The 20,495-nt window shown below is 40.5% G+C and overlaps 1 protein-coding gene across 9 annotated transcripts in view; it reads left to right on the top strand.

The window, feature by feature from the left end:
- The window catches only part of STRBP (spermatid perinuclear RNA binding protein), a 147,784-nt gene extending 132,494 nt beyond the window's left edge, over window positions 1–15,290 (top strand). For 4 of the 9 annotated variants that reach the window (XM_080669541.1, XM_080669543.1, XM_080669544.1 and 1 more), the window contains exons 14-18: window positions 1,004–1,138; window positions 1,339–1,479; window positions 4,121–4,244; window positions 8,416–8,460; window positions 14,258–15,290. In XM_080669541.1, coding sequence (XP_080525667.1) covers window positions 1,004–1,138; window positions 1,339–1,479; window positions 4,121–4,244; window positions 8,416–8,460; window positions 14,258–14,262 — 450 coding nt within the window. In that variant the 3' untranslated portion in view covers window positions 14,263–15,290. Of the gene's footprint in view, window positions 1–1,003; window positions 1,139–1,338; window positions 1,480–4,120; window positions 4,245–8,415; window positions 8,461–10,953; window positions 11,576–13,389; window positions 13,619–14,257 lie in introns of those variants that run through there. The other 5 variants (XM_080669540.1, XM_080669539.1, XM_080669537.1 and 2 more) reach the window with 2 other exon arrangements.
- The last annotated feature ends 5,205 nt before the right edge of the window (window positions 15,291–20,495 follow it).

Here is a 20,495-nt window from a genome sequence, read left to right as displayed (position 1 = left end):
TTTACAACCCACCTCTAATTATGAACTTTCCCAGATGAAAGTCTTTTAGTCTTTCCACTATCCATGATACAGGCAAAGCCCGTGTGCCTGATGCACAGTGATTATGATCCGGCTCCAGTAGGGGTGTTTGTAGTGTGAGGTTCTGCATTCTTCTTCTCACCTCTTCATTCAGCCCAACTGAACCTCCTGCCATTTCCTTCTGTCCAGAATGCCCTTCTCCTTTGATTCCTCCTTAGTGTGGTCTGGCACACTTAGCTCCCTTTTATGGGTGGGTTCACGTTGTCACTTCCAGGGAAATTATCCTGATGGCCCTAGAAAGTGAGTTCTTCTATTGTGTTTCCTTAACTTACATCTGTTCTGTAATATACGTTGTTTTACAGTGATTATATCTGTCCCTCCCACTGCACTATAGCTCCTTGGGGACAGGGAATGACAACTTTTATTGTTATTTTAAAATTTCAGAATCCATCGTTTATAGCCCACTGTTTCGTTTTGTTTGTTTTTTTTACCTTAGGTGCCCTTAAATCTCTCTAGAAATACTGAAAGGTGTGAATGGGCATTTTCTTCCAACCTCCTAAATTGAGTTATTTTTTCCTAATCCTAACGAAAAAAAACAGTGAACACTTATTTGAATCTCAACAGTTCTATCCACTTTGTTAGGTATTTAGATTATTATTCTTAGACCACGAACACCACAACCACAGATTAGACCCGAGAGCACCATGTAATGGCAGGACCACATTCCTCTTGAATACTCATCTATTGGGACAGCCCTGCTTCAAAGGCAGGGTGTTCAGATGACTGACTGACTGCGACATTTATTGCTTGCAGAGTTTTCATACCTTTATAGATACTTTGTCATTTGTATATGGAGGTGCTCGTGCACTAGCTCCTGAATGCTTTAAAATACAAGTTTGAGCCTCTTTTTCAACAGAGACAAAGTATAATTGTATAATAAGAAATTTCATACTTCGAAATCTTGCTTGCTTGTACCTCCTTTTAGGTAAGAACTCAGGGCCCTATCCTCACAGCAAGTGGCAAAAATCCTGTAATGGAGCTCAATGAAAAAAGAAGAGGTCTGAAGTATGAACTCATCTCAGAGACTGGTGGAAGCCATGACAAGCGCTTTGTGATGGAGGTGTGTACCTAGATACAAGCCAGCCTGTTTTGCCCTCAGACACATAGGACATCCTGAGCTTATACATAAATAAGTTTTAGACGGAGTCTATTCTTGTGGCACTATTTGACTTTTGGTGTTTTCTGTGTTATGATCCATTTAAATTGAACTACGTAGAGGAATTGCATGGGCTAACTGCAGAGTGTCGTTCTTGATTTTAGGTAGAAGTAGACGGACAGAAATTCAGAGGTGCAGGTCCAAACAAGAAAGTGGCAAAGGCGAGTGCAGCATTAGCTGCCCTGGAGAAGCTGTTTTCTGGACCCAATGCAGCAAATAATAAGAAAAAGAAGATTATCCCTCAGGTATGAGTTGAGCATTAATAACTTTGAAAAATATTACCAGAATTAAGTTTCCTTTTCTGTTTTTGTGCCACGTTAGCTTTTTAAAAACTATTTGTTTTTCTTGGATTTAGCCATCTTTTCTTTGGGTTAGGTCATTAATAATACAAATGTGTCAGTGGGTCCCTGTTCCATGGTTGTCCTAGGCAAATTATATATTGAAAAGAGAGTGTTAGCATTATTTAGGGACTTCAGGTCTCTCTTAATGAGGTGGAGTGTTGAGGGATTTGGACTTGAATGAGATGTTAGCATTTGTCTGGTTTAGGGAAGCTGCCAAGAGGACTTGGGCTTACTTTCATCAGTCTGCAGATGCTCTTCCATTTCCTTTTCAGTTTTGAATTTTTGCAGCATTTATTTGTGGCTTTCTGTTGAGATGGCACAGTAGAACTTGACCCTGTGTTGCTTCTTCTGTTGATTGGGAATGTCAGTGCTCCAAAGGCCTGGAATTAACCAAGGTATTTGGAAAAGATGGCCTCCTAATTCCATGCTTTTGGATAACACATTCTTTTAACCATTTTTTTTAATGCATTCAAAAATATTTTCTAGACATATACCATGTGGATGGTTGTGAGGGAAAAAGATACAGAAATAAATATAAGACACATTCTCTCCTTTATGGAGAGTACTTGTGTATTAATATCTGTATATATTATGTGATAGAAAAAAGCAATTAAAATACTTAGGTTAATAGAAGGAAACTTGGGTTATTTAAGATTGTGTGTTAAACAATTTCTTTTACATATGCTAGGTCTATTATAGGAGGGTAGAATTGATCTCATTTTATCGATGAGGAAACAGGGTACCAAGAAATTAAGATACTGTGTGTAGCAACATAGCTGATTGATGGTAGAAGTCCCAAAACCAGGGTCTTTTCCTTCCAAAGACATGGGTATTCTACTGTTGCACATTATATCTTAAAAACTTGTTTTGTGTACAACTTCTTTTATTTACTATAATAAATTGCTTAAATCTTAAGATTCAAAATATAAACAAGTAAAACTAACTATTACTGAGATTAAATAAAAATAAAGTTTAAATTGCAGAGGAAGACGTGTAGAGAGAATATGGATTTTCTTTTCCTAAATCTTCTAGAATATGTTCTAAATTTGGAAAAAGATAATTGTTACCTTGTTTATTTTGGTCTAATTTTCCTATGACTTACATCTTGTAATTGGCCAGTTCATTTTTGTGTTTAAAAGCCTACTTGCAGAGACTTTTAAGGTAAGTTTAGTTCTAGTAGGAATGAGCTTAATTTGTGTGAGGTCACTCTGTTATTGCCAGGTTGTTGCTTCCTGACTACTTTTGAATAAGCTGTGTTTAAAAAAAAAAAAAAAGTCTGCTTGAAGTTCACTCATTTTTAAAGTTTTCCATACTAGAAGCTATAAACCTCCTGCGTTCAATGTGCTTGACAGCCAAGAAGCAGTCTGTTTTGGATGTGTGGGGTGATTTTTTTCATTTTTCAGCCAAAAAGAAAAAATGGCAGTTCTCTGTGCATGATATATTAAACCTTGAAACTGCCTCTGCCCAGTTATACTAGCAGTAGAGGCTGACCGAAGAGGAGCAGAGGATGATGGTATTTCCATGTGAGATAAATGTGTGTGTGCTCTGAGATACTGTTGGCTTTATCATACAGTCAGCTTTGAGGCTCTGCCCTCTTCCCCCTTCCTTGTTTGTAGTAGGGAATATTAGTAGTTTCTAGCTTGAGTTTTTGTTGCATTATTTCACTACAAAATAAGTATAATATTTAATTTAAAACTAGATATCCTTGATTTTTTAAAAATTTTAGTTTTGGAAAGGGATGTTTTAGCAGCCCTGTGTGCTGTTACTGCTTGATTTGGTCAGCTTTTCAGAGTTTTATATCTATATTCGAAACTGCTCTTTGTACTCTGAAGTAAGGAGAGCAAAATGGGTATTATTTTACAATTACTGGAGCAACTAACTCCCCTAGAGAGAGATTATGAGACTTTACCAGACTCCATGGCATTTTAGAGCAAGAAAGGACTTTAGAGTTGGTATGTATGTATGTATATATGTATGTATTTATTTAATGATTGGTGCGTGTGCGCGCACACACCGCAAAAGAAGAGACGGGCTCAAGGAAATCATATGACCTTCCTGAGGTCTTAGTAACTTAGAGCAGAAACTGGCATCCACATCTTTTGTCTTCCTGTCTTAGTCCTTTTTTACAAAAACTCTATTCCGGTTTGCAGCTTGTTCTAGGTGGTTTGTTGTTGCAGTATTTTTTATCTGTGGCTGGAGAAGTCAGTGAATTTCGATCAAGTGTCTATAATTACTCTAGTCTGGCCTCAGTTGAATTTGGATGTAATTTGATACTGAAATTTGTATGTAGGAAATGAATTCTTTTTGGGTAGCCCTCAAGTGAAAAGAAGTTATTTGCATATTTTTATGTACTTAGTATATTACCTAGAACAAGTCTGTAAGGTAGGTGTCATTTTCATTCTGCAGATGGTAAAGTGAAGGCTTAAGGTCATAGGCAGCACACTGTCTCATCTATAGGCTCAAGTTTCTCAGGGTGTACATTATTACAGAGATAATAGGATAATTCTTATTTCTCTCAGTAATAAAAATGTGTTACTTTTAACAGGCAAAGGGTATTGTGAATACAGCTGTGTCTGCAGCAGTCCAGGCTGTTCGGGGCAGAGGAAGAGGAACTCTAACAAGGGGAGCTTTCGTTGGGGCTGCAGCTGCTCCTGGCTACATAGCTCCAGGTACAGTACCACCCGCAGATCTGCCTCCTTTTTCGGGCCGAAGAGTAATGGTGTCTCTTTATTTTCTAGGATTATACATGGTCTCTGGAAATACAGTATGGGTGTAGGATGGGTGTGCACAGAAATTGAAAGGAGAATCTACAGAATGTCATGGCTTTTCTCACGGAATTTGCCGAGTGACTAGAGGCTTCCTGGAAGGAAGTGACAGATGAGCAGTGTTGCACATAGTTGAAGGGATGTTTTTTGACAATGAGGAAGCTAAAAGATGTAGCACAGATTGAGGAGCAGAGTGTATTCAGTGGGATACAGAAGACAGAAAAATAGCTGCTAAGAGGTTATTTAATTGGGGTGAAGCCTGGTCATTATTAGCGTTTCCTTAACTCAATGTTTGGGAACCATCACAGACTAAAGAAACACAAAAAGAGAAAAAGGGGAACTTACCCAGAGCTTACTATACACCAGATGCTTTTAAAAAAAAATTTATTGATTGATTTTAGAGACAGAAAGGAAGGGGGATGGAGAGAAACATTAATTTGTTGTTTCACTTATTTATGCATTCATTGGTTGATTCTTGTGTGCACCCTGAATGGGGATCGAACCCGCAACCTTGGTTTACATTCTAATCAACGAAGCTACCCAACCAGGGCACCAGATACTTTCATATAAGGGATTTCACTTAATTGTTTCTAATCTTTGCATGTTTCCTCACATGAAAATTATTTCCATTTTCCAGATGAGGAAACTAGGTTTAGGGAAATAAGGCGAAGCAAAGAGTTGAATATAGATGTTTGTAGTTTCAAAGCTTCTCTTCCCCATTTTACCACATGGCTTGAGGGAGATGGATAAAAGTGCCATCTCCTTGCCTGTTCTAATCCATGTGTCATTTTAATGGCAGATACACATGTCCCATTAAAATCAAGTTCTCTGCAATATTGAAAGTATGGAACTTTTAACTTGACAAGTAAACTGCTTGTAGTTGTTGCTCAAGATGAAATTGTCATAAAGATTGGGGTTTTTATGCAGTCGTTTTTTAAGTTTACATAGATGGTGGGTTTTTTCTGAAGAAAGAATTAGAATAGACTATTTGGGAAGTTGAATGGATGATGGGATTTGGCAATTCTACCTTCTAGAAGTTGATCCCAGTAGGGGCGTAGCTCAGATATTTGTCATATACATAATAGTTCAGTTGCTCCAAAGGTGAGACATACTAATTAAATAATCACTGTTATAGACTGAGATGATTCGATGACAGAGAAGGACATGATGCTATGAGAGGATGTAATAGAAAACTGCTCTAGTCTGTTGGGTCCCTGAAGGCTTCCCTGAAGAAGTAACACTTGAACTGAACTTTGAAGAATGAGTAGGCGTTAACTTGGGGAAGAGTGTGAGGTGGAAGTTTCACACAGAAGAAAGCATGTGCAGAGACCTTGTGGTCCTGGTGGTAGGGAACTTGGCTCAGTTGAAGGTTTGGAAGGTCAGGGTGTAATGTGAAGATTCTTGGGGTGGGGAGTGAGTTGAGCTAAAGCTGGATGCTCGGGCCCAGTCCTGGAGGCAGCGGTTTGGAATTTGTTCTTAGAATCCTAAGTGCAGTGGTATGTTGTGAAGGATTCTAAGGAGTGAAATGACAAGATGAGATTTTCTTTTTCAAGACCATTCTTTAGTGTGAAGAATAGATTGTGGGAACAGAAGTGGGCATGACAAGGCAAGTTAAGGTTTTTATAAACTAGTAGCCCAGGCAAGAAACAATGGGAATGTCTCCAGTGGGTGTAAGGAAGTAAATGGGTGGCAGGAAGTGAATAGGTTGAAGGATTCCTCAGAAGCAAAATTTATGGATTTAATATGGAGAATGAAAAAGAAGGAAGTTTCCAGGGTATCTCCTAGGAGTTTAAGCTGAAGGAATTAGACTGGATGATTGTGCCATTCAAGGAGACGGAGAACACTGAAAGATGCTTGTTAGGGACATGGGAGAAAGGATAGTCATAGTTTGGTACAATCTGTGTACAAAATTAAGACATTCTTCTGTGCATCTCACTATTTCAGCTGAAATTTAATTTTTATTTTTTGCGTTATTTAATGCATTGTTGAAAGGAAGCAACTTTCACTTAACAACAATAGGCAAGTTATTGAGATTAGCTTTCTTGCCTTTGATCACATGTTCCATTGGGACTTGATCCATTTGTGTCTATGGTTGCTTAGTCTTGAACATTTACCTCCTGCTTGAGTGGTAAGCAGCCATCGTCTGTCTAGTGGCAATAATCTTGAAGGGAAGCATTTAGGTCTGCTGTTGCCAGGTGTGTCTGCTCTGTAGCAACTTGTCATCACATTGACCTCTGTGAAAGGTCTGTCTCCGGAAGTGTTTAAAAATGAAGTTCTCTTACAGCCGAGAGAAGATTCAGATGAGATTGGTTTAAGTAGGAATGGGTTACATGCCATTTGTGGAGTGCATGCTGTGCAGCAGGGACTGTAGTTAGTGTTTTCACATATATTATTTAATTACATTTCACTGCCAACTCCATTACTGCCGTAGACTATGGAGGTGCAGAGAGGTTAAATAACAGGTACAATTCAAAGTCACCTTGCTAGTGAGAGGTGAAGTCAGGATTAGAGCCCAATGGTTTGCTCAGTGGCCAGCTAAGCAATCTAACCTCATTTCTCTCTAAGGAGGTCTTGGTAAAACCCTTGAAACTATAGTCTTAGCCAAACAGCTGCCTTTTTCTGGATTTCATGCACAACTCACATTTTTAAGCATTAATTTCTCTTTTGGCCTCTGATACTGTTCCTACTGCTTATTACAGCTGCATTGTGTCCACTTAAAATAACGATTGAGCATCAAGGATTAAGATTGAGACTATGTTGTACTATCCCTAGTTTTATATGACTGAAGCATAGACTAAAAAGTGAAAAAAATTTATCTTTCAGGAAATGTTTCAGTTAGTCCCTAAAAGCAGTTTACTTGTTCAGTGTACATTTGAGTGTTTTGTCTCAAACAGGAGATTTGGAACTGGTTATTCAAAGATGACCAAGACTTAACGTCTGCCCTAGTGAATGATTGGGGTCAGGTGGGAGTAGGAACAGACATTGAGTAAACACCATGCAGTGTGATGCAAGCTGTAACATGAGTGGGCAGAGGAGTGGGAGACTTCACAGAGGAGGTGATATTTGGTCCTGATCTAAATGATGAGTTGCAGCTGGTCATTAGAGCAGTAGACAAAGGGGTTGTAATGTAAAAGTGCTTGCTTTGTTGTGGGTACAATGTGAAGGGCCCATGTACCTTCCATGCCCTTGTCCTATTTTAGAAACCAATTTTTCCTAGAAACTTACCCAAGTGATTTAGTATTTATATTTTGAAGTTGTTTTACTGAAAGATTAAAGATTGTAGCTTCTATTAATATAATATTTCTAATCCCTACAACACTGTAAAGTAGCTTGGAAGGTTTTCCATTTTAAAGATGAGAAAATAGCAACTAAGAATTATATGTCTAAGGACATATAAGAAACTTGTGCCAGAACTAACTGGCTCAAAATCTTCTGTATTCTTTGTATTTGTTTTTATTGACAATATGAGCCTTTTTTCATAGGCACCAGATGCTAATGTCAATTGCACCACTATTTACTGAGAGATCATGTACTGGGGCCAGGAATTCAGATAGCAGCAAGACATGGACCTTGCTGTCAAGCCCACAGCCTGACCTGTGTGCCCTCCTTAATGGCAGTTGAGGCTCCAGCCTGCTCTGTCACTGCTTTCTGGAAAGAGACTTGAAAAGGTCTGTTTTCCAGCTCTGAGAAATTGGTCATTTGAGTAGTTCTGAGCATTCCTTTGTTCAACATACTATATTTAGCCAGTGGTTACTACATTCTGCTAGATTCAGGCGATGCAGGGTGTCTCTGCCTCTCCCTTGGGGAGCACAGACAACTAGTCAACAATTGTAATAGTGTGGTAAGCATAGTGAGGCAGAGACAAGCTCTTCTGGTGGGTCAGGGGAAAGTTTCCACTCTCAGCAAGCCTGAAGGGATCAGTAGACTAGAGCCAGTCTGAGAATGGTTCTCATCCATCCAGCAACTGGATGAAGTCCTCAGAGCCCACAATGCCGGGCCCAGTGGTACTTGTGAATTGGACCAGTACCAGCTGCCCTTTGTCCTGCACTGATCTGCTCTCTCTTCTTTGCACTAGGCTATGGAACACCATATGGCTACAGCACAGCTGCCCCTGCCTATGGTATGTACACCATCTTACTGGTTTCTCCTATTAGCGACTCTGTCACAGCAATCCCAAGCACAGTTTGTATCTAGGGTTTCTTTCAATGAATTGGAGGATCTCAGACCTATTCATTCTAGTGACCCAACTTAAATTCCCTTTGAAAATGCCACAACCTTGTGGTTCTGGGTTTGGTTGGAGTTGCTCTTCTCTCGCTTTGCCTGACTGAAGGACTGCTTGTTTCTAATTGCCTGTTTCTGACCATACTGAAATTAAGTATTTTAAGTAGTTCTTACAGCCAACTTATACTCCATTCAAAGGCTACTGAAGGGCCATATGCAGTTTCTAGCTCGGCTGCCTGCCAGTTATGTAGCTATACTTAAGTTTCTGGTTGGAAACTGAACTGTGGGTGATTGAAGTTAGGGATAGGAACTGCTCACTTCAAATTTGTAGCCATCATCCCTTTCCAGAAACCTGCTTTAGAGGTGGAGTCAACAGGTCCTAGAGAGGTGATGGGCATCACCAGCAGTGTTACTTAAGTGTTTGCTGCAGAATGTCTGTAGTACATGTCAGAAAATCACAGGAGTGTCCCCTCTCCCTCCAAAAATAAAAAGTGAAAGCAAATGCAGAAGTGAACCTCAGTGGCCCTTTGGATAACTTTTGAATGCGGTTTATGTGGCAATGGAGGCAATAGGTTTGGAGTCAGTGATATGCTCTTAGACATTTTTCCTAACTCAGGTGCTACATGTTCTAGAATCAGCCATCTGCAGGATGTTTGTCATTGAGAGAAGAAGGGAGCAAGTGTGTATGCTTGTGAGAGAGCGTGTGTGCGTGTGTGTCTCTGCAGCCCCTGCTGGGCAGGCACGTTCACAAATGGGCCAGACCCCGAGTGTACGGCTGCCTGGGCTTTTGTTCTCTCCATTAGCCCCAAGGCCTTTCATTATACTTTTTCTCTTCATGCATCAGCTTTTCCATTTTTCTTTGGATGAAAATTATGGGCCCTTAAGACTGATAAATTGAAGCTTCATCTGTTTCATAACTAGAAATAAGTAGGAAGTGAACATTTTGACCTCTTTCCCCATTAAGGTAGACAATTATATCCTGGAAAGATGTGGAGAAAGCTGCAAGGGTCAAATGTGTGGGGTGAGTTTCTCCAAGGCCAAGTGCAGAGTCTGGAGTTACTTCCTTTACCTGAGTGCCCCCTCTGGCACACTCTGGTTGGGTCAAGGCTCCCCCAGATTCCCTTGTCCTCAGATCTGGGTGAGTAGGAAGTGGAGATTCATTTAAGAGAGTGCTTTCACCCAGAATTGCCTCTAAAGTCAAACTGTCCAGCTCCTTTTGATTCTGGATATCCTGACTACTGCCCTCTTCCTGTGAGTCAGGTCTGCCCAGTGTAGGGGACACGTCTGACTCACAAGCCTCACTAGAACGTGTCTGAGCGACAGAGCATCTGCCTCCTAGGGCAGGTCTCCTTCTGTGTCTTTCTTTTGGACTCAGTCAGTCTCACATTCTTTGTAAGGTTTGCTAGAGCTCTTTTTCCCTTTAAAATACTTTTATATCTAGGCTGTAAGCTGCATTCACGTTTTTCCTCAGTATTTTTAATTTTTCTTTCTCGTTCCTCCCTTTTCTCTAACATTGTACTTTCACCCTGTGGCATCTGAGCCCCACTGCAGAAGGCTCTTCTCCTCCATGTGCCATATAACTGACTTCCAAAGCTGGTGAAATTTGATGCCCCCATTTTTCACATAAAAGATTTGTTTTTAAATGTTACTGTGATGCCAACCTACTAAAATGATGCTTTATTTTGGCTGTAAGGTAAATATGTCTTTTGGCCTTTGTAAAGCTGTTGCATGTGGGGTAATTTCCCTCTGATCATCTGGTGCTCTTGAATACCTGCTGTTGCTGCTTTGTGATTTCTCCATAGGTTAAAGACTAGAATAGAAATAGGAGCAGATTTCAAATCATGCTTGAGTATGCAGAAGTTTGTGAGGCCACAAGAACTCATTAATTACAAAATTAAGAAAGCAATTATTAATCTTTCCAGATTTGCCATGCCAATATTGGCAATAGCCATGAACAAGCTAAGCCCCTTGTCCCAACTCCACTTGGAGCTGTCTTTCTGGGGACCTCAGGCCTGCAGAGAACAATGTGCTTTGAATGTTGACAATCCGTGTTTCTCCTGTAAAATGTAATTTGCTAAATGGAAAACGAATATGGATTTCTAGAATCACTTTAGAATATTAATCAATGGCATTGCCTTTGATCTTTAGCATTCATGACAGTTCATTCATAAGAAATTGCTTTCTTCCTGTGACTTAGCCATCTTAATTTGGAGTGGAGAATATTATCAAAATATTAAAAGCAATTTAATTTGTGGGCCTCTTCCAAAATGGTGCATGTTGACTGACTAATCTGGAAAAGGTTAATGATAATAATTGTAATATTTTTTTAACCTGGAACTTTTATTGGATTATCAAACTTATTTGGAGTCCTTTCCGTTTCTTTTCTCTGTAGGTTTACCCAAGAGAATGGTTCTGTTACCCGTTATGAAATTCCCAACATATCCTGTTCCCCACTACTCATTCTTTTAGCAAATGACAGAAGCTAATTCCTATTGAACAACTATACAGTACGATACAGAATGTTAGAAACAAAGCCTTTTTATCCTGCTTTCTTCGAACACATACTTGATCAAAATTATTTGTAAAGAACATCTTTCCTACTTTTTGATTTTAACAAATGCAAATTTAGTTCTCTAAAACTTGAAAACAAACAAAAAAAGAAACTAGTTCTGTGAAACGGTACCTCATTTCTGGAAAATAACTTATACCAGCCCTTCTGTTGTAGGGAAATAAGTCTAGCAGTTCAAAGTTTAAGAGGAGTATCAGATTATGTAAAATTAAATTTGTGAAGGATGTATAGTCTCAAACACTGATCACAAATAAACTGCTTTGTTGTACCCCAGAGTACTGCCTGGTTCCTGACATAGCCACTGATTCTAGCTGATTGACATGTATCTGCCCCAGGGCACTTTAAGTTGGGCTGTAGTAATTTTTTAATACAATAGACTTTTCATTTTACTTTGTAAATATTGAAGTGTGTAATTAAAGCCAATAAAATATGGGTTTGAATATTGTTTTAGCTTATTATTTTTTATATGTTTTGGTATAAAATTATAAGGAATTGAAAACTAATAATAACTTAGCCCTAGAAACCCATCTATTTGTAAGCAAACTGCTAAAGTAAACCAAGGCGGTTGTGAGTCTGAGCCAGTCTCCTTACTTGGTGAGCCCTTCGTGCCCTGCTGTACAGGGGCTTCCCCATGATCCAGGGTCCTCTGTTCCCTGAGCATTGCTTATCAAAATGATGGCACCACCAGAGATGGGAAAGGAGGAATAGGATCATTTTAGTTTCAGAATTCCCAAGTTTAAAAAAATAATAAATTAATTGATCAGTCACCCTCTCTTGTTCTTGTGGCCTTCTTCACTCTGTAAGATACTGTGTTCACTCCCTGACTTTTTTCATGCAGATAGGAGATCAGCAATTTTTCTGGGATTCATTGAAGGGTCTTCTTTTCCTCTTCAATTACATCAGAATCTAAAGCAGCAACAGGGTCCCCATAAAAACTTGCTCTTCGATTGTCCCAGTTCTTGTTGAGTGCTGCTGTGAAAAGTGACAGGTTTCAGCCATGGGTCAGCATTTATTTTTTAAGACACCTGGTTAAGCTGGTGACAAATGATGACTGGGTATCATTGTGCTGTTCTGTAAAGGGTGCAGACCTAAGTCTTCCACTTGCATTCTCACCTTGTTTGGAAAGCCTATGATGTTACTAGAAGGTAATGGTTTCATTAAGGTACTCACCCCCATGGAGGCAACAGTGTGGTCCCATGTTGGTATTTACAAGTTGCTGTGTCTTAAAAATGTCCATTTTTAGTATGAAATAGCTTTCTTCTTCCCTCTTAAATTCTGTTTTTCAGAGTGGAACACTGCCCATCAGTGAGAATGGGCTTCACAAAATATGGCAAATTGATGTGCCAGATTCTTTGGGACCACTAAATGAGAGTGAAATGGGCGATTTAAGACAAATGTTCGTGTCCCTTCTCAGACATCTGTTTATTACAGTGGTCTGTTTGTTACTTCTGCTCCTTGACCTTTTGTCTTATTAGTGGTGGGTGATTCTTTAATAAAACCTCATCACTTGCTAGAAATAGCTGTGAACTTATCATTCTCATCCTACGCATTAGTGGCTAGACGTAAACAGGAGGCCCATTTCGGCTGGGAGTTTTCATTTTTCATTGATTCATTTTGCTGACCTATGGATGAAACAGAGCCATCACTGAGAAGAAAAAGCATGGCTGATAGTGTCCAATTTTTATTAAATATTTACAACAGTCCTCTTTGTTTTTGGAATACTATTAATTGGCAGCTGCAGCTGTATTGTCATTTGAAATTGATCGTCAAATTTGCATTCCAAGTTGGAATCTCTCTGGAGATTTCTCTTTAGAAAATTCTTTAGAAGTAGCTGACTCAGCTTCATAGCTCGATCCCTGTATGATGGTGAAAAGGGAGCTGTGCTGTTTTCCAACATGATGGCAGTCATTTCAAATGGTTTCTACCAAGTCCTTTTTTTTTTTGTTTGTTTGTTGGAAGTTACTAACCATGTTGTAAACCTGCCCCGTTGCTGCAAACTTTTACATTTCTCTGCTTTACTGAAAATAACAGAGCTGTCAGTCCTTTGTTAGAAGTGGTAACCATTGCAAGTTCAACTGTTTAAATTTTGTAATGAATTAAGTGTCCCCCCCTTCTTTTGCCCTTCCCACCCTTCCATTTTGTAATGAAAATTCCACTTACAGCTGAAAGAGCAGAGAAATATAAATGAGGCTCTTGGCTTCACCAAATTCTGTGAAATTAACATAGAGTTTTGCTTCTCTGCTCTTTTCTCCACTGTAGGTGGTTTTTTCATTGAAAGCCCCTATTGCCAGCCTCTGAGCGTCGCACCATTTATTATTCACTTGGGCCCTCAAGATTTCTTCTCTGACTTCTAGAACCATCAGGTTGTCTGGCTTGAAATGGCAATTTCTATGTCTTGGTCTTAAGAGCAATGTGACCCCTGAGGCTTTCCAGCTCTCAGACACACCACTCTGGTACCTTCTTTTGGAAAGCAATGACTGAACATTTTAAAGAAGAGCAATACTTTACTCAAAGCCACGGTGTCTGTCCTAAAACTTTTCTTTGGAAACCTAGCAATATCTGTACTTGACTCCTCCTAGTGTAGTCTCTTGTCGGGGAGTTTACAGACCAATGTAGAACTTAGAATTAGTGTGTGAGCTGTGCTATATCTTCTGACCGTTTTTAAACTTTTTTAGCATATAAATTGGGTAGTTGCATTCCTGACTGCGTCAGTTAGTGCTATCATAATTTCTCAGAGATAGGGGTTCTTGAAGCCATATTCTTTGCATGGAGGCTGGTGCCCAGCCGTGGGTGTGGCCTGCAGCCTGTGCTCCTTCGGGCTCAGGAGCACCCCATCTCCTGTGCAAGGAAATGGCCCAGTGGTTTCCCACATACCTCACACAGACTTGCTGCCGTGCCTGGTGCAGTGCAGTGTGGAGTCCTGAGGTCGTCTGTAGTCCTCTCCATCTGTTACCCCAGGGGACACAACCTGACAGATTGTCCTGGTATTAACCTTTGCTTCTTTTTTAAAAATTTGGGTGGATGTTTGAAAATCATAAATCAGTCAGTCACCATTATTAATTGAAGAGCTGGGAATACCTCGTTAATGTATTTTTAAAACTGGTGTTGGACCCTCTGTGTATTTCAGGTTAATACTTTTAAGCAGTTTTCAGCACGTTTATCTCACTTTATTCTCGTTCTCCTCGGACCTTCGTAGCCATATCACTTATATAAAATAGGCTGAGATATAGTGACTGTAAGCTGTGCTCTCAGTATACAAAGGTAAGCTCTTTTACTTTCTGATTAAAGAGAAAAGTAATTAAAAATGGATGAACACAACATGCATGCATATATTACAATCATATATGATGTATTTGATCTCTTAGGTCTTATAGCATCACGTTTCCTTTAAAAAAATTTGTATGATCTAAATGTAAAATAATTGTTTTCAGCGTTTGTTTTAATACCCTTGTTTTACTTTCTATTCAAGAGACATTTCACTTTTGCTGAGTTAAGTGTATGAGTGTAGACACTTAAAATATAGCATATGTGAATTACACACACATACCTGTTTAAAGAATTCGGTGGTAGAGTTCACCTAAGAAGATTTTAACATCAGGGCACTTTTGGCCAAAGTGCTGGAATTTCATAAGCAGCAAGGTTGGTAATAGTGCTGGTAGGATGCATTTATATGTAACTGTTCACAAGCTGAGGATTGAAGTGCCAATTTCTCAAGGAGAAAAACTTCTCTGAGAAATGAAAATCTCTGATCTATGTTGTATGCCCTAATGCAACAGCAGCAAGAAGCCATAAAAAAAAAAAAAGCAATAGAAAATGAAAAAAAAAACACCAAAATATTAAGGTAACTATGGGAAAATATGTAATTGACTGAGTTAAGCTATTTGCAGACCCAAGTTTGGCAAGACTCAGAATGGTAAATACACAGGGTCCAAATAGATGTAAGGCAACTCACCTGATTTCTAGGTTAGGTAGCTAGATGATTTATTTCCCACCTCATTCAACCATCATGGAGTTCATTTAAAATATGTGAGGGTTAGGCCAAATATTTTAATAAGGATTTGCTTTGTTTAGTGTGTCCCATATATGCATTTCACATGTGTCAGATGTTCTGTGCTAAGGCTATGTTTTTATATATAGATTAAAATGAATTTTATGTTTCATATTTGTCTCTAAGTAGCAGTTTTCTTTTTATTACTATCTTGAAGGTTGCTAGAACAACTTCCTTTTCCATACAGAACCTGCATGCATGTTGAATGTGGCTTTCGCATCTATAAAAGGTTGTATGAGGTCTAGCTGACTAGTACCAAGTACATTCTAGTCCTGCTCAAGCAGCCGGGTGCCCATCGTGTGGCAGGTCCTTCTCTGGGTATCAGCAAACAGCCCTGCCCAGTGGAAGTGCTTTAAGTCTGAGTCTCCTTGTTGATGGATTGGGCCTACTATAGATACCCTAGCTTGGGAGGCAAATCATGCACTAACAATGTCAAAAGATTATTAACTTATTTAATAGTTTATTTATGAACTAGAGGCCCAGTGCACGAATTCATGCATCATTGGGGTCCCTTGGCCTGGCCTGTAGGATCAGGCCAAAACTGGCTCTCTGACATCCCCCGAGGGGTCTCAGATTGTGAGAGGGCACAGGCCAGGCGGAGATCGGGGTTGGGGAGGGACACGGGAGGTTGGCCAGCCAGGGAGGGACCATGGGAGGGCTCCAGGGCATGTCCGGCCTGTCTCGCTCAGTCCTGATCAACCGGACCCCAGCAGCAAGCTAAACTACTGGTCAACTGTCTGCCCCCTGGTGGTCAGTGCACATCATAGCAAGCGGTTGAGTGGCCTTAGCATATCATTAGCATATTGTGTTTTGTTTGGTTGAATGGACGACTGGACACTTAGCATATTAGGCTTTTATTATATAGGATTAGTTATATGGGCCCTCTGACATCACAAAAATGAGCATCCAATGGAAATTCATTCATTTTAAATATTTCCCTGCCAATTTTGACAGCTCAAAACCAACTCTGGTTTATGTTCATGGGCCTCTATCCAAGTAAGGGAACTGAATGAAATGAATGACGAATACCCCAGTCCTTTTAAAGCGATTTTTATAATAATAGCAAATAACAAACTGGCTAATTCAAATACCACATATTTTCTTTTATGATAAATGAGGGGAATTTTACCCTTCTAACTATTCATGATTACTCCCCCGTTTCTTGGATCTTATTAATAACTGCAGTGGATGTAAATTTTCAGTGGTGAGTTAAGGGAATGAACTAAGGAGATTCCCTGTACCCCATTCCTAGCAGTTCGAATTCTAGCAATCTAGAGCCCTAAAAACCAGGGCTATTAAGAACAGTTATAGCTAAAAACAGCCTGCTCTCTGAATGGTCATCCTGTAACTGCCATTGAGCTCAACCCTGTACCTCCTTGCTGTGGTGGGGGGTGTGGCTCTCTGTGGTCATCAGAACAAGAAAGGTTCTGTTTTATTCAGACTGGTACTGATGCCATGCCACCCAGTGACCATGGATTTCTCAGTGTTACCAGGAGGCCTGGAAGGGAGATGGGTGGTAAATGAATAAGAACCCCGGAGCCAAGAAAGTATCTCCCGCGGAGGTGAGTTTCTGTGTTGATGTGTCTCTCCAGTGCTTATGTACAGAGCATAGAACCTAGTACTTCTTATATAAGAATGAGCCCCTTCCTTTCCAATAGCATCTTCCAGAAAGGCAGTTTTAAGTCAAGAATTTGAGTTGAGTTAGTTTTAAGAATAGATATCCTTTCTCACATTATCATTTTAGGTAGGAGCTAACAGCTTCCATTGATGCTTGAAGCAGTCATCTTTGGGATTTTTAAAATAGCATCATAATGCAAATTAGGTTATGTAAGCTTTACAGCACAGCCAGAAATAGGGAATAGAAACCTTGTCGGAATCTGGACCAAAGAATTTCTCTCCCTCCAGCAAATTGCTATGGGGCTTGGGAATTAGTTAATACACTAAAGTGCTTTGAGTAGTACCTGGCACATAGTTCGTACTCAGGAACTGTTAACCGCCCTTCCCATGGTTGGCTGAGGTGACAAAGGATGTGAGGGAGGCAAGGCTCTGCTGGCAGGGAGCTGAGAAGCAGGTGTGTGGCCTGCTCAAGGGGGAGCTGCGGTGGTTCCTTAGTGCTGACAGGGTCGGGGTGCGCCCAGGCTTTGGGAGAGGCCTATTCTAGCATCTGGGGGTAGACAGGAAACACAAAGCACACACTTAGTGAGAGCTAGCGTGTGGGGGGTCACTGCAGATCTGTGCTGAATGAAAAGACTCACTTCTCTGCTGTGGTGGAGAAATCACTGGCCAGTCTGTTGCCGAGGTTCATAAATACTTGCTGTGGGATTTAAGTGTGCTTACAGAGGCTGAGTTTAGAGTATCAACCTGCTGATTCCAGGTTTCTTACTAGTGATCAGAAAGAAAAAGGAGTGTGTTTGATTACCACTAGCCCCTGAATCCAATGTTCAGAGTCACCAGTGCCTGGCAGGTAGAAAGCCAAATATAAACCACAGAAAAGAAAGAGGAGTCCGGGGGCATGCTTAGGCTGTTGACTCAGATGCCTCTCTGAATAGCATTCCTGCAGATTCTTCCAGTTTGTTTCAACACTTTGGAGGGGGTGGGGGGGAATCTGTAATCACTACATCAGGCCTTCCTTCTGTCTGTTAATTTTAGAAACAAACCTGTCCGTCCATCCATTTATCTGTCTGTCCAGGCACAGTTGGCAAGTTGCATTTCAGCAAAAGGAAAAATGGGTAGATGATGATACTGTTGGACTGAGTAAAGGATATGTGTCTTTCTGTCCATTTCTGGCCAGCACGTATCTATGGATGTCAGGAGCCTTTGAGGAAAGTTGAGCAGACGTGTCCCTGTTTGCTGGCAGATGAGTTAAGTGGAGAATACAGATTTGAGTTCTGGGATGCTCTAAAGTTATAAAAACTGTGTAGACAAGGACTGGGTGTTACCTTTAAAGGGAAATAAGATAGATTGGCATTCTGTTCACGAGGATTTTCTTAAACCCGAGATATTTCTGTAACTAATGACCTGGTAGAAGTTAACTGCTTTCCTCAGCTGTGGCTGTTCGGTGGCATCATTGCCTCACGGAGCCAAGGTTGAGGGTAGGCGTCTTTTTTGCCTAGACCAATCAGTTGTCTGTATGTTAATTACTTGGTCCTTCTAAGGAGGTTCTTGGTCTTTCTTGGCAGAACTTTGCCATTTCTGCAAACAAACTGCTGCTTCTGCTGGTCGGTAGCATGGAGATGGCCACCAGCTGCCAGGGCAGTTTAAGCGTCTGATTAGCACATCCTGTCTGGAGATGCAATGCAGGTTCCCAACGCATCCTTTTTGCTGCAGGATTAGCCTGGCTGCTGTGAGGACATTCTCTTACCACCACCTAGGAGCCCCGTCTCTCTCTGCTTTGTTTTAGTTTCTCCTATTTTGATCCTTTTGTGTGATTTGGATGACTTGTCTCTGTATTCAAATGTCAGCTAAATATCCCAGGTAAATAAATGAACAGTAGCCTTCAGATTGGGTGATTGTGGGCTGTGGGCAGCAGTAGTTTGAAGAAGCAGGAATGGAAGAAAGAGCAAAGAAACATGCTAACATTGGTACATAGTTAGTACTCAGGAACTGTTAACCGCCCTGTATACAGTAAACCCTCAATTTAATGGACTTCGGATTTAATGGACTTCAGATTTAATGGATACAATTTCCAGTCTGTATGTTAAAAATGATTTTAACCAAGATTTGCTTATAATTAAATTAACGGGTTTTTTTGTTATTAATTCACTTATTTTTAACAAAATTTAGCAAATAGGCCATATGTTGGAAAAACCACTGTAGTAATTTTGCTGACATAAGTAATTACATATTTACAATTATAGTCTACATAGTTAAATCCAAGTCACTGCTTGTAAACAATGTTGGGCGAATGATTAGCACCTGATCACCCCTCATCGCTCAAGGTAATTGGTTCGCCCCGGCCGTGTGCATTGGTTTACTCGCGGTGTCTGGTGAATGCATGCATTTACTACACCTACTCAGTATTAAATTTAAAATTACAGTAATACATATAGAAGACTTTTCTGTGAAATTAAAATTGTTCATGCATATTTAATTTTCATTACACGTGTACATGAGTAAAAACAGGTAAACTAAATTTGTCAAATTTTTAACATACGCATTCAGAAAACCTACTTTATTATATAATGGGCTTTCAGCTTTAATGGAACACCCCTTGTTTGAATTAGTTCATTATATTGAAGTTTTACTGTATTGTGTGTGCGCCAGGCACTGGACATTCTTAATTCTCAGGCATCCTTCAGGTGGTGGTATTCTCTCTATTTTACAGATGAAAAACATGAGGCTGAGTTGAATGCTGGAGTCAAGAATGAAACCCAGCTCCCCTCAGTGCCAAAGCCTCTTTCCACTACACATGCTATGGCTTAAAAGTCTGGGGATGAAGGTGGGCAGGAGACGGGAAGGAGGTATGCGCAGTGGGCAGGGCCCAGAAGAGCTGGAAGGGCCTACACAACCAGCCGGGGCCTTGCAGGATCTTTTGAGCTCTCAGGCTTAGAAGCCACCCTAGTCTCCTGGGCTGGAATATAGGCTCTCTGTCTTGATCCCATTTTAGACAAGATATCCTGGTTGAAAATAGAGCTGTTTTCTTTCTGACCAACTGAAAAAAAGATTATTAAAGTAGCAAGATAGACTTGAAGACTAAGGTGTGGCTGTATAAACTGAGGAAGCTTTTGTATTGGCAGCTTGTTTTTATTTGAAGATCAATGAGAATTGAGGTATGTTTTCATTTAGCTAATTAATGCTTTCTGAGTACATCTGTGTGGCCTGAGGTTGGTGATGGGGATGTGTTAAAAGATTTGAGCCAGACTCTGAAGGCAGGCTGGTGAGGCTTTGACTCATTGGGTCTCATGGTGGGTGGTAGCCAAGTTTGGGGTGGAAGTGTAGGGAGGTTCTGGAGCAAGTGCTAAGGGCAGACTGCAGTGGTTTGTTGTGATAAGAGGGGTCTCCCCTGGCCTAGGCTTCCAGGAAGCTGCCAGCCGGGGTGAGAAGGCTTTGCTCTAAGTTAACCATGCTGGAGGAGCCCTGCTGGGTGGACAGAAAACCACAGGTCTCTGAATGGCTGTGTGAGTCGCTCTGCCGAGCTGGTCTGCTCGCCTGTGCTACAAACCACGTCACCAGCTCCTTTGCTAATGAATGCCACCTGGGCCTCTGCTGGGGCTCAGTAGATGTGGGAATGGATGCAGAATCCTCATTAGGGTAAGATATTCCTCCCTCACCTCAAGTCGTCAGCATCCTTGGCAACCGGCCTTTTTTTTCTGATTAC

Source organism: Plecotus auritus (genome assembly GCF_963455305.1).
Source record: "Plecotus auritus genome assembly, chromosome: 5".
Lineage (NCBI taxonomy): Eukaryota > Metazoa > Chordata > Mammalia > Chiroptera > Vespertilionidae > Plecotus > Plecotus auritus.
Note: the sequence above shows the minus strand (reverse complement) of the source record. Positions and strands in the feature narration are given on the sequence as shown.